At 41.5% G+C, this 14,236-nt stretch overlaps 1 protein-coding gene and 1 long non-coding RNA gene across 8 annotated transcripts in view; one reads left to right on the forward strand and one right to left on the reverse strand.

The window, feature by feature from the left end:
* Nucleotides 1-14,236, reverse strand: part of TSGA13 (testis specific 13) — a 188,796-nt gene that overhangs the window by 9,061 nt on the left and 165,499 nt on the right. For 5 of the 7 annotated variants that reach the window (XM_061165816.1, XM_061165817.1, XM_061165814.1 and 2 more), the window contains 3 exons: nt 11,748-11,826; nt 9,156-9,227; nt 8,044-8,250 (listed from right to left, as the gene is read on the reverse strand). In XM_061165816.1, the coding sequence (XP_061021799.1) occupies nt 8,044-8,250; nt 9,156-9,227; nt 11,748-11,826 (358 nt within the window). The remainder of the gene's footprint in view (nt 1-8,043; nt 8,251-9,155; nt 9,228-11,747; nt 11,827-14,236) is intronic. The other 2 variants (XM_061165819.1, XM_061165818.1) reach the window with 1 other exon arrangement.
* Nucleotides 10,272-14,236, forward strand: part of LOC133072491 (uncharacterized) — a 52,776-nt gene continuing 48,811 nt past the window's right edge. The window contains exon 1 of the long non-coding RNA XR_009696743.1: nt 10,272-10,402. This is a non-coding gene — a long non-coding RNA (uncharacterized LOC133072491). The remainder of the gene's footprint in view (nt 10,403-14,236) is intronic.

The following is a 14,236-nucleotide window of genomic DNA, read 5'->3' on the forward strand; positions in this document are numbered from 1 at the left end:
AGGGACTCTCAAGAGACTTCTCTAACACCACAGTTCAAAAGCACCAATTGTTTGGCGCTCAGCTTTCATTATAGTCCAACTCTCACATCCATACATGACTACTGGAAAAATCATAGCCTTGACTAGACGGACCTTTGTTGGCGAAGTAATGTCTCTGTTTTTTTAATATGGTGTCTAGGTTGGTCATAACTTTTCTTCCAAGTAGGAAGCATCTTTTAATTTCATGGCTGCAGTCACCATCTGCAGTGATTTTGGAGCCCCAAAAAGTAAAGTCTGTCACTCTTTCCACTGTTTTCCCATCTATTTCCCATGAAGTGATGGGACCAGATGCCATGATCGTACTTTTTTGAATATTGAGTGTTAGCCAGCTTTTCACTCTCTCTTTCATTTTAACCAAGAGTATCTTTAGAACCTCTTCACTTTCTACCATAAGGGTGGTGTTATCTGCATATCTGAGGTTATTGGTATTTCTCCTGGCACTCTTGATTACAGCTTGTGATTCATCCAGCCCAGTATTTTGCATGACGTATTCTGCATGTAAGTTAAATAAGCAGGATGACAATATACAGCCTTGATGTATTTCTTTCCCAATTTGGAACCAGTCCATTGTTCCATGTCTAGTTCTAACTGTTGCTTCTTAACCTGCATACAGATTTCTCAGGAGGAAGGTAAGGTGGTCTGGTATTCCCATCACTTAAAGAATTTCCCACAGTTTGTTGTGATCCACACAGTCAAAGGCTTTGGCATGGTCAATATAGCAAAAGTAGTTGTTTTTCTGGAATTCTCTTGCTTTCTCTATGATCCAACAGATGTTGGCAATTTGATCTCTGATTCCTCTGCCTTTACTAAATCCAGCCTGAACATCTGCAAGTTCACAGTTCACATACTGGCGAAGCCTAGTTTGGAGAATTTTGAGCATTACTTTGCTAGGGTGTGAGATGAGTGCAATTGTACGGTAGTTTAAACATTCTTTGACATTGTCTTTCTTGGACTGGAATTGAAACTGACCTTTTTTCCAGTCCTGTGCCACTGCTGAGGTTTCCAAATTTGCTGACATATTGAGTGCAGCACTTTCACAGCATCATCTTTTAGGATTTGAAATAGCTCAACTGGAATTCCATCACTTCTGCTAGCTTTGTTCATAGTCATGCTTTCTAGGGCCCACTTGACTTCACATTCCAGAATGTCTGACTCTAGGTGAGTGATCACACCATCATGATTATCTGGGTCGTGAAGATCCTTTTTGTATAGTTCTTCTGTGTATTCTTGCCACCTCTTGTTAATATCTTCTGTTTCTGTTAGGTCCATACCATTTCTGTCCTTTATTGTTCCCATCTTTGCATGAAATGTTCCCTTGGTATCTCTAATTTTCTTGAAGAGATCTCTAGTCTTTCCCATTCTATTGTTTTCCCTTATTTCTTTGCACTGATCACTGAGGAAGGCTTTCTTATCTCTCCTTGCTATTCTTTGGAACTCTGCATTCAAATGGGTATATCTTTCCTTTTCTCCTTTGCCTTTCACTTCTCTTCTTTTCTCAGTTATTTGTAAGGCCTCCTCAGACAACCATTTTGCCTTTTTGCATTTCTTTTTTTGGGGGATGGTTTTGATCACCACCCCCTCTACAATGTCACAGACCTCCATCCATAGTTCTTCACGCACTCTATCAGATCTAATAATCCCTTGAATCTATTTGTCACTTCCACTGTATAATCCTAATGGATGTGATTTAGATCGTACCTCAAGGGTCTAGTGGTTTTCCTTACTTTCTTCAATTTAGTCTGAATTTGGCAATAATGATTTCATGATGTGAGCCACAGTCAGCTCCTGGTCTTGTTTTTGCTGACGGTATAAAGCTTCTCCATCTTTGGCTGCAAAGAATGTAATCAACGTGATTTCATTATTGACCATCTGGTTATGTCCATGTGTAGAGTCTTCTCTTGTGTTGTTGGAAGAGGGTGTTGCTATGACCAGTGTATTCTCTTGGCAAAACTCTGTTAGCCTTTGCCCTGCTTCATTTTATACTCCAAGGTCAAACTTGCCTGTTACTCCAGGTATCTGTTTACTTCCTACTTTTGCATTCCAGTCCCCTATGATGAAAAGGACATCTTTTTTTGGTGTTAGTTCTAGAAGGCCTGGTAGGTCATCATAGAACTGTTCAACTTCAGCTTCTTTGGCACTAGTAGTGGGGGCACAGACTTGGATTACTGTAATATTGAATGGTTTGCCTTGGAAATGAACAGAAATCATTCTTTTGTTTGTGAGATTGCATCCAAGTACTGCATTTAGGACCTTTTTGTTGACTATGAAGGTTACTTCATTTCTTCTACCTACAGTAGTAGATATAATGGTCATCTGAATTAAATTCACCCATTCCAGTCCATTTTAGTTCACTGATTCCTAGAATGTTCACTCTTGCCATCTCCTGTTTGACCACTTCCAATTTACCTTGATTCATGGACCTGACATTCCAGGTTCCTATGCAATGTTGTTCTTTATACATCGGACTTTACTTCCTTCACCAGTCACATCCACAGCTGGGCATTGTTTTCGCTTTGCCTTCGTCTCTTTCTTCTTTCTGGAGTTATTCTTCCACTCTTCTCCAGTAGCATATTGGGCACCTACAGACCTGGGGAGTTCATCTTTCAGTGTCATTTCTTTTTTGCCTTTTCATATTGTTCACGAGGTTTTCAAGGTAAGAATACTGAAGTGGCTTGCCATTACCTTCTCCAGTGGACCACATTTTGTCAGAACTCTCCACCATGACCTGTCCATCTTGGGTTGTCCTACATGGCATGGCTCATATTTGCATTGAGTTAGACAAGGCTGTGGGTGTTTTTAGGAACAGAATTTATGATCTCAATCCTTGTATCTCCTCATATCTAGAAAAGTACTAAATCCCTTCATGGTGACATCAACTCTTCATAACTAGCAGAAAACCTTTTGTAAAGTGAGTGCCTGACTGCACTGAACTCCCTCTTCACCAAAATTTTATATATATTGACCTTGCCCCGCTCCCTCTTTGGAGCAGTCTCTCAGAGCTATCTGAGATGCTGCCTCCCAGGCTGCAGTCCTCATTTTGCCCCAAATAAACCTTAACTCACAACTCTTAAGTTGTACATCTTATTTAGTCAAGAGCAATAAGTCTATTCTTTTCTATTTCACCCAAAATTCTGTCTCTGAGATTTGCTTCGGTACCAGTGTACTAATGCCAAGCTTTTGGCCTCAGTTGGTTTTGGTTTGGTTTCAGTTTTTGTTTGGTGGTTTGGTTTAACAGCACCAATCTATAGCACAGGTCACTAAGCAGCCTATGAGATTGACTTCCCTGGGTCTAGTGTCCTCCTCTGGCTCTAGGTAGGCATAGAAAACTGAGTCTAGTTACTCAGAATATGGCCTTTCTTCACAAACTGTGGTAGGGCCATGTTACTTAGAAAGGGCTGAGAGTATAACAACCACTGTGATAGACATGTCTGGTCCATTCTTCAACTTGATTGCTAATACCCACACTCTTCTTATACACATGTCTGGATGTAGCAAAAGAATGCTTCCTTTGTGTATAGTCTTAGGCTCACAAAAGGTTGCCACATTTGTCTAGTAAGACAAGGAGGGATGCAGCATGAATATTCAAGAGGCATTCTAGATATTGGGCATTTTCATCTTCTTGGACTTGTTCCAAATCACCCCATAAAATTACCATGCTGCCAGTCTTCGACAATCAAAGCCTTACTACTGTCTATTAATACAATTTGGCTGGTACTGCAATTTGCTCATGAATAGGATCAGGTCCCGCATGTGACCTGCAAGGCTCACAAAGTGGCAGCTGTTGGAAGGAAGCTCTTCTTGCACCAAGGTTACATGATAGTCTTGTATTTCCTTCTCTACCTTGAGCAAGGCAACCCTGGCCTGGCATTTGTTCCTCTCAGTGTATATTACCCACTACCAGGAGAACAATCACTGAGCTTATGCTCAAATGGCACAAATTCTGAGACCCAAGAAATCATAGGCAATGAATCAATTAACTCCTCTGTCAGCATATACTGTTGGATGTTAGCATTTTATCCTCCATTTGGAAAGGAATCTTTCACTGCCATCCATCTAGCAATGGAGGAAATACTAACTCTAAATTAACCACATGTTATTATAATGGTCTATCTTGGGTAATTCCACTCCCAGCATCATATTTATGTTATAATTAGATTTTTTTGTTAACACTTTCACTTATTTAATTTCTTCTAGTTATATTAGCAGAGAAGGCAATGGCACCCCACTCCAGTACTCTTGCCTGGAAAATCCCATGGATGGAGGAGCCTGGTAGGCTGAAGTCCATGGGGTCGCTAATAGTCGGACACGACTGAGCGACTTCACTTTCACTTTTCACCTTCATGCATTGGAGAAGGAAATGGCAACCCACTCCAGTGTTCTTGCCTGGAGAATCCCAGAGACAGGGGAGCCTGGTGGGCTGCCGTCTATGGGGCTGCACAGAGTCAGACATGACTGAAGTGACTTAGCAGCAGCAGCAGCAGTTATATTAGGTCCACTCTTATGGCTGTCAAGATCTTTTTTTTACAAGAAAGACACACACACACACACACACACACACATATTTGTGGCCACACCACAAGGCTTATGGGATCTTGGCTGTCTGACTAGAGACTGAACTAGGGCCCCTAGCAATGAAACCCCAGAGTCTTAACTACTGGATTGCCAGGGAGTTAAAGATCTTTTTTAGATCATGATTCCTAAATATATCTTGAATTGGTTTTCTTCATTTTCTCTGTTATTGATTTAGTTCTGTCAACTACAAATTGGCACTGGCCTGTCAAGTGCAAATTGGCGCTTGCCAAGAGCATGTGCCAGTGACTGAACAACAACAGGGGCATTTACACCTGCCTCTGCAGAGACTGAATCCTGTGCTACTGCAGCTTTCGATTTTCAACACTCTGAAGAGAAATCAGAGTGGAGAGCCACTGTGTGCTCCAGGGAAACTGGTGGAACAGGTCTTTAGATAGATATTTTCAGGAACCGATTTAATGATTCCAGTCCTTCAGTTCAGTTCACTTCAGTCTATCAATCGTGTCCCTGACTCTTTGCAACCCCATGGACTGCAGCATGCCAGGCTTCCCTGTCCATCACCAACTCCTGGAGCTTGTTCAAGCTCATGTTCATTGAGTTGGTGATGCCATCCAACCATCTCATCCTCTGTCGTCCCCTTCTCCTCCCTTCAATCTTCCCCGGCATCAGGGTCTTTTCTAATGAATCAGTTCTTCAATCCATACATGAGTACTGGAAAAACCAAAGCTTTGACTATACATCCCAATCCTTGCCTCTCCTCATATCTAGAAAAGAACTAAATCCCTTCATGATGACATTAGCCCCTCATGACTAGCAGAAAACCTTTTGTAAAATAAGTGTTTGATTGCACTGAACTCCCCTTTCACCAAAATCTTATATATTGACCTTCCTCCACAACCTCTTTGGAGCAGTCTCTCAGAGCTATCTGAGGTGCTGTCTCCTGGGCTGCAGTCCTGATTTTGTCCCAAATAAAACTTAACTCACAACTCTCATGCTGTTTACCTTTTTTAGCTGACAATTAAATTCTTCAGCATGTCTCACCTTGACAATTGTAGCAACAAAATAGTTGTTGTTCAGTCATGTCTGACTCTGCAGTCCCATGGACTGCAGCCCACCAGGCTTCCTTGTCCTTCACCATCTCCTGGAGCTTGCTCAAACTCATGTCTATCGAGTAGTGATGTCATCCAACATCTTGTTCTCTGTCCTCCCCTTCTTCTCCTGCCTTCAATCTTTCCCAGCATCAGGGTATTTTCTAATGAATTGGCTCTTCGATCAGGTGGCCAAATATTGGAGCTTCAGCTTCAGCATCAGTCCTTCCAATGAATATTCAGAGTTGATTTCCTTTAGGATTGACTGGTTTGATCTCCATGCAGTCCGATGGACTCTCAAGAGTCTTCTCCAGAACCACAGTTCAAAAGCTTCAATTATTTGGTTCTCAGCCTTTTTTATGGTCCATCTCTCACATCTGTACATGACTACTGGAAAGATCATAGCTTTGACTAGACGGATCTTTGTTGGCAAAGTAATGTCTCTGCTTTTTAATATACTGTCTAGGTTTGTCATAGCTTTTCTTCCAAGGAGCAAGTGTCTTTTAATTTCATGGCTGCAGTCACCATCTGCAGTGATTTTGGAGCCCAAGAAAGTAAAGTCTGTCACTGTTTCCATTGTTTCCCCATCTACTTGCCATGAAATGATGAGACCAGATGCCATGATCTTAGTTTTTGAATGTTGAGTGATAGTTAATCTTTGTGATTTTTATCTCCTCTGCAACTATTATACTTTTCTCTCAACTTCCATAAAAGATCTTTCTAAACTGCAGATTTGGTTATACTTTTTAACTCCTGCCATTTACTCTCTTATTGTTGCTCTTCAGTTGATAAGTCATGTCTGACTTTTTGTGATCCCATGGACTGCAGCATGCCAGGCTTCTCTGTCCTCCACCATCTCCTGGAGTTTGCTCAGAGTCATGTCTGTTGAGTCCATCATGCTATCTAACCACCTCATCCTCTGCCGCCGTCTTCCCCTTTGCCTTCAATCTTTCCCAGCATCCAGGTATTTTCCAATGAGTCGGCTCTTTGGCTGTTCACATCAGGTGGCCAAAGCATTGGAGCTTCAGCCTTAGCATCATTGGTCCTTCCAGTAAATATTCAGGGTTGATTTCCTTTAGGATTGACTGGTTTGATCTCCTTGCAGTCCAAGGAACTCTCAAGAGTCTTCTCCAGTACCACCATTTACTCTGTTACATTCCCCTAAATGCACCTCACTTTCTCATGAATCTATGCCTCTGCTTTTCCCATTGATTAGAATATATTCTTTTATTTTTGGTTAGGGTTCACCTCCTTTGCCAAACCTCCCTGATTATTTCCTTTCCTCCAACAAAGATACTGTTCTCTACTGTATATTAGTATATCTTGTATATTCTTTTATTACTCACATATTCTAGTATATTATATTAATAATCACTTTGTATATCTCATTTATTGATCTGTCTCTCCTGTTAGACTCCAAATTCCTTTAAGATAGAAACTGTCCTGTAATCACCTTTATATTTTAGTTCTTAGCTTAGCATGTATCTAGCATTTGTCCTGGGCTTGCTTGGTGGCTCAGTGGTAAAGAATCCACCTGCCAATGCAGGAGATGTGGGTTCAATACCTGGGTCAGGAAGATTCCCTGAAGAAGAAAATGGCAACCCATTCCAGTGTTCTTGCCTGGGAAATCCCATGGACAGAGGCACCTGGCGGGCTACAGTCCTTGTGGTCGCAAAAGAGTCAGACACAACTAAACAACAACCACAGTTTATAACAGAGCCCCAAATATCTGGCTGCTGGGATAGTAAATTTTCTGTTCCTCTTCCCTCTTGATACCCAAGAGCTATGGGTGGAGAGCATAATTCTTCCCGTTTAGATATTCATTTCTGTTCCTTACTTGTCATTTCCAGATTTATCTGTTGCTACTTTATACTCAAAGAATCCGCCTGCAATGTGGGAGACCTGGATTCAGTCCCTGGGTTGGGAAAATTCCCTGGAGGAGGGCATGGCAACCCACTCCAGTATTCTTGCCTGGAGAATCCCATGGATAGAGGAGCCTGGTGAGCTACAGTCCATGGGTCACAAAGAGTCAGACACAATTGAGCAACTAACCACAGCACTTTATACTCAATTAGAAAGCCAGTGGCTAGTTTACCCTTTGTTAATTACAAATATCTTTGATCAAGGAAGAACAATTTTTTTACTAAGACCTTCTTTTCTCTGTGCAATGAATGAAGTTTCATGACCCAAGTTTGTACAGCTCTGATTCAGAGTATTTCCCAGGCCCTCAGATTCTGTTTGGTGAAGCATGTGGCAAAGAATAAGAAGAAAGTAGTTGGTCCTGAGTACCATCTTCCATGTTAAGTTAGCTCCCTTCTTCAAGCTAACTGCTAGTTCCTCAGGATCCTTACTCATGATGCCAGGAAACTTCCCCAGGTGTTCTTACCTTGAGCAGTAACTCATTGGAAAAGTATTTTGGTGTGATGTCCTTTCCTTGATGATCTATCGGGCAGGGAAGTGGGTTGTTGGTCAGAATCAGTAAGGTCTTATCCTGATCATACTCTATTACTTTTAACATGAAGCTTCGAATTTTCCTGTTTCGAGCCAGGAATTTCTGCAGTGCAGTGGGCTTCAAAGGCTCATAGTACTGGGCCTGAGCAGACAGAAAATTTTCCAGAGAGACAAAGGGATTAGATCAAGGGCAGATTAACTGATTGGTTAGCTAATCTTTTGCCTCTAAGGGGTAGGGACAGAGAAGCTGGACAGGGCCTGACTAAATCTGCTCAAAAACTTGTTTTACAGAAAATGTCTGAAGCTTTCAGTCCCTTTCTCCTCTCAGAACATTTCCCTGCAAATCCACCAAGGGGCTGGGGAAATGAGATGGGAAAGTTTCCACATAAAAAGGAACAGAGAGGACTTAACGCTTGTGAAAAAGTGTAACATTGTGTCCAACAACAATAGGGCCAACAGAAGTTTCTGTGTTAAACCTAAATGGCCTTCTCTACAAGGCTGTGGCAGAGTGGACCATGAGGTACCAAATCTCTGATCCCAGGGAGCCCTGAGGAGGCCAACACAGCTCTCATCTACCTCTTCCCACCCACCAACGTTTCTCCAGGCACAACCACATTAAAAGGCAGAATAAGCACAATGTCAAAAAGGAAAAACAGTCACAAAAAGAGCCGGTCACTTTAGATGTGGTGGGGGAAGGGGGAGGCCCACTAAATTTGCTTTTCCATCAGTAGGGGGATGGCAGGGGACTAGGGAGGGAGGAAGGGAGAGGGAGAAAACAGAATACTTCCTAATGAGACACATGTTTTCTCAACATAAGAAAAAAAAAAGTCAGCTGCAGGGCCCACTTTCTTCACAGCCCCACCCTCCTCCCTCGCCACCGTTCCCATCAGCGCCCTGAGACAGCTCTGCTTCCCGGTCCCAGGAGGATGCACAGGCACAGTAGCTGGTGGCACTTGGGGGCACTTGGGTTATTCTCTGCACTGGGCCTCGGCACCGCAGCTGAAACTTGCTCTTGGAGACTGTGGGGGAATGCTTTTTATCACCTACCAAATTTGGATGGACTGTGTAATGGTGCAGGTTCTTTAGAACAAATTTTGATTGCCCGACTGCATCAATAACCTAGAGAAAATAAACAAAATATTAGTGTTTCAAGTTGCGCCTATCCTAAACAATATTCCATTCCTTACTCCACCTTAGTCCAGCTAAAATCTGGTCTCTAACTCAAATTAAGTGAGAAGAACTTCATGTTCTGCACCCTGGGTTGCTGGAATGAGAGCCATAACCTGCAGAGCTAAGTTCTAAGGCGTCCTGACAGAGCAGCTTGTATATGGAAATGTGGACCAGCTGTGTGAAATGTTAGGGGTCATTAGGAGGTGAAGCGGTGAAATAGACAAGGACGGCATCAAAGTTTAGACAAATCACCCCAAGGGTTTACACCTCTTTCCTCTGCCTTTCCCATTTCTGTAGGAAGGAAAGCAGATAAAAAGAAGCGGAAGTAAAAAAATGAAGGACAATCTTTAAGGAGAAAAGCAAGTTACAGAAGGACAATAACTTAAGGGTTGTGAGTGGAAGAAAGTCCTGGGGATAACTGCTTGCTGGGCTGGGGGGTGGCACACAGGAAGAGAGAAATAGCAGTGCACTCTGCATTTTTTAAAAAATAATTTTGCGATTTATGATTCTTCCAGAAATGTAGTAAAGAGTAATTTAATTTTGGTAACACTTCTGTCTGAGAAGTGTGGAAGTGTTAGTTGTCCAGTTGTGTCTGACTGTTTGCAATCTCATGGACTGCAGCCTGCTAGGCTCCTCTGGCCTTGAAATTCTCCAGGCAAGAATACTGGAGTGGGAAGTCATTCCCTTCTCCAGGGGATCTTCCCGACCCAGGGACCAAACCCAACGTGTACCGCATTGCAGGCAGATTCTTTACCGTCTGAGCCACCAGGGAAGCCCCAGCCCTTCTGCCTGCTGTTTTGCATTTATCTGCCAGTGGTGGTGCTGGTGGATTGTTCGAGTGTCATGCCTGGTGGTAGAGTTGCTGGGCCTGTTCCACCTCCTGCTGACTCCAGAGTTGTTGTCTGGCCCTAGATAATCTAAGAATGAGTCAAAGGCATGAGAACACAAGGAGATAAAAAAAACTCTGAGTTACCTCCTTCGGGCTTGGTCTGATGAGAAATTAGATAAAGAGCACAATCCTGTGTGTGGATCAGCATTTCTAAAGATCTCCTGTTCTCAAGAAGGTGATGGGGTAAGATGAGATTCAGAAGAAAGGGAACTGCACAGGCAAATAGAGTAAGAAGGTGAGTGAAAAAGAGGGAGATGGTAAGGAGCAACAGAACTGTGTGGTGAGGGGAGGTGTTATGCTCCAGGAGGAAAACGCCAGGAGTTGGCAATTTTCAGGGGTTGGAGGAGGACTAGGAGAAGGACTAGCAGAGCCATGCCATGCATTCCTTTAGGGATGGTGGGAAGCAATAGGGGGCAAATCCAAAGATGTACTTATTTAATTTATACTACTTATTGTAAAACTGGAGTCCCTGGGTTCAAAACAAAAATACATTTGAAAATCCTGCTTCACAGATGTGATATATAGTATATAACATTTAGAATCATAAACATCTTGGAAAAATTTTGGGGGGAGAAGATGCAAAGGCTTCTTTTATAGTATATTTAAAAATTAATTTTAGGGGGGAAAGCCTCTGGAAATTTTTCTGAGGTATTACATCTTTTTCCAAATTAGTCTCCAGCAGTTAACTAAGATCCCCTGGAGTAGGAAATGGTACCCCACTCCAGTATTCTTGCCTGGAAAATTCCATGGGCAGAGGAGCCTGGCAGGCTGCAGTCCATGGGACCACAGAGTCCGTCACAACTGAGTGACTAAGTGCACACACACATGTAAAAATGTCGAAATTGAAGTATGTTTTTAGTTTTACGTTGAATTGCACTATCTCTGGCTGATGAAATGAAAGTTGACCCAGAAAATTAGCTTGAATATGATTAGAGTATGTTTTTAGCTTTATGTTGAATTGTACTATCTCTGGCTGATGAAATAAAAGTTGACCCAGAAAATTTACTTGAATATGATAAACCTAGGGAAGTAACCAAGCTACCCAATGGAGTTTTGTTTTAAGAAGTGATCACAATATCTAGTTTAAGTCAGGATTTAATGTTCACTCATGTCCTAAAATAGATTTCTGGTCCCTGGGTTTTGAGCCATGATTCTTTGTTGATATGTCCCTGTCTCTTCCCTTTTCTTTTCCCACTTCCCTGGTGGCTCAGATGGTAAAGCATCTGCCTAAAATGCGGGAGACCCGGTTTGATCCCTGGGTCAGGAAGATCCTCTGGAGAAGGAAATGGCAACCCACTCCAGTATTCTTGCCTGGAAAATCCCATGGACGGGGGAGCCTGGTAGCCTACAGTCCATGGGGTCGCAAAGAGTTGGACACAACTGAGCGACTTCACTTTCTTTCTTCCCTTTTCTATGTCTCTGTTTCTCTTTCATTAAATTAGATAAATTAACCTGCTTTCTATATGAATCTTGACTACTTTTTGCTTTTCAACAGGAAGTTTGTGAGACCCTGCTTATAAAGTACTCTAAGCAACTCCAAAGAAAGATTATAAATGAACATTGCTAATGTTCTTTTTTACCTCATCACTATCAAAAAATATTTCTTTCTCAAATGTAACTGGGCTAGTTCTGGAAGTCCTTGGTTTGCCATGTTGAGACCTAAAAAAGAGGCAGAATACCCAATTATATTTTCTTACTCAAAGGTGTGGTCTTCTACACGTTCTTGACCTCCCTCAATGAAGTTTGGGTATGTGACTTAAAGGAGCCAATTTAGGTGATCATTAATTGCATATGTTTGAATGTGGGAGGAGAAGGGGATGACAGAGGGTGAGATGGTCGGATGGCATCACCGACTCAATGGACATGAGTTTGTGTAATCTCTGGGAGTTGGTGATGGACAGGGAGGCCTGGCGTGCTGCAGTCCATGGGGTCACAAAGAGTCAGACACGACTGAGCAACCAAACTGATCTGAATTGCATATGTATGGGTAGCAAAGAAAAGGATTCATTATTCAGCCTGCATGCTAGGGGAAAACCAAACTTCATTTTGAAGAGTTTAGCAAGCGGGAACTCTTAGAGACAGGATGACAATTGATACGTTGATTACTCCTAAAGTAGCAGTTTTAAGAAATGAAAATTAAAACCACAATAGGCTATCACCTCACATCTGTCAGAATGGTTATAATCAAAAAGAACACAAATAACAATTATTGAAGAGGATGTGGAAAAAAGGAAGCCCTCATATATTGTTTGTGGGGATGTAAATTGGTGCAGCCACTGTGGAAAACAGTATGATGTTTCCTTAAAACAAACAAAAAAAAACAACAACTAAAAATGGAACTACCATGAGACCCAGCCATTCTACTCCTGGGTATATATACATATATTTAAAAGTCTGAAAATGCTAATTCAAAAAAATACATGTACCTCAATATTTATAGCAAATATTTACAATCGCCAAGATATGGAAACAACCTTAAATTGAATAGATAAAGAAGATATGGCATGGCACTTCCCTGGTGGCTCAGTGGTAAAGAATCTGCCTGCCAATGAAGGAGAGACAGGTTTGATCCCTGATCTGAGAAGATCCCACATGCTGCAGAGCAAGAGCAACTAAACCCATGCACCACAACTATTGAGGCTGTGCTCTAGAGCCCGGAATTGCAACTCCTGAGCCCAAGTGCCCTTGAGCCTGAGCTCTGCAAGAGAACCCATTGCAATGAGAAATCCACGCATGGCCCCTAAAGAGTAGCTCCCACTCCTCAACTAGAAAGAAACCTGCAGAGCAACAAAGACCTATCACACCCCAAAAAGTAAATAGGAGATAAAGATTACATAAAAAAAGAAAATGTGGTATGTATATAAAATGGACTACTACTCAGCCATAAAAAGAATGATATTTTGCCATTTTCAACAGCATGAATGGACTGGGAGGGTATTATGCTAAAGTGAAGTAAGTCAGACAGAGAAAGACAAATATTATATGATATCACTTCTATATGGAATCTAAAAAAAAATAAACTCTGACTGTAACAGAAGAGAAGCATACTTACGGATATGGTGAGCAAACTAGTGATCACCAGTGGGGAGTGAGGAGAGGGAGGGGCAAGACAGGAGTGGGAGATTAAGAGGTACAAACTGCTATGTGGAAGACAAATAAGACACAGGGATATATTCTACAACACAGGGAATACAGCCAATATTTTATAATAACTTTAAATGGATTATAACATTTAAAAATTGTGAATTACCATGTTGTACACCTGAAACGTATATGATATTGTACATTAACTATACCTCAATTAAAAAAAAACAGAGATTTTAGATCATTCAAGGAACTGGTCTAGTTGACTATTTAAGCAAATGCTTTTGTGCAACTGGACCATGATAATATTCTTAAATTATAAATACTGTTTTATAGACCTACCTGCCTACTCTTCTCTGCATGGAAACAATTCTGCCTTTGCCAATAATTAGCCAATAATTCCACAAGAAGGGATATAGTTAGTGGAACATCACAACTAAATTTCCAATTCTTAATGACTGCTTGGATTACTGGTTCCCTCAGGTACCTAAGCATAGCTAAGTTTCCCTACCTAGAATTAAGATAATAAAAATAATCATCAGTTACAAATATTCTGGCAATCTATGCTTTCACTTACTTTCCTGTCTCCCCTCCCCCAGATACCAGTTCCCTCTGGGGAAGGGGGGGGCGGTTGGTTGTGCAAAAGTTGCAATATTTAGTAACAAAGTATTTTGATTCCTTGACTAATTCTTAGGAAGCCCATTTACTGTTCAAACATAGTGAAAGATGCACATCAATAAGATTGGGTTAATGATGAAAATAAATAACCTGCTTTCTCTTTGGAGTTTAAACTAGCTTAAATTAAGCTTATGGCTGATTCACACTGTTATACAGCAAAACCAATACAAAGTTGTAAGGCAATTATTCTCCAATTAAAAATAAAGATAGAAAAACAAAAATCCCCACTATATTATCAGCTTTATTGTAGCACTTTTCAAAATGCTTCTTTGGTATCTAAAAGGCAGCAGAGGATCCCAGATGCTCT

This window comes from Dama dama, chromosome 18 (genome assembly GCF_033118175.1).
Source record: "Dama dama isolate Ldn47 chromosome 18, ASM3311817v1, whole genome shotgun sequence".
In the NCBI taxonomy this organism is placed as follows: domain Eukaryota; kingdom Metazoa; phylum Chordata; class Mammalia; order Artiodactyla; family Cervidae; genus Dama; species Dama dama.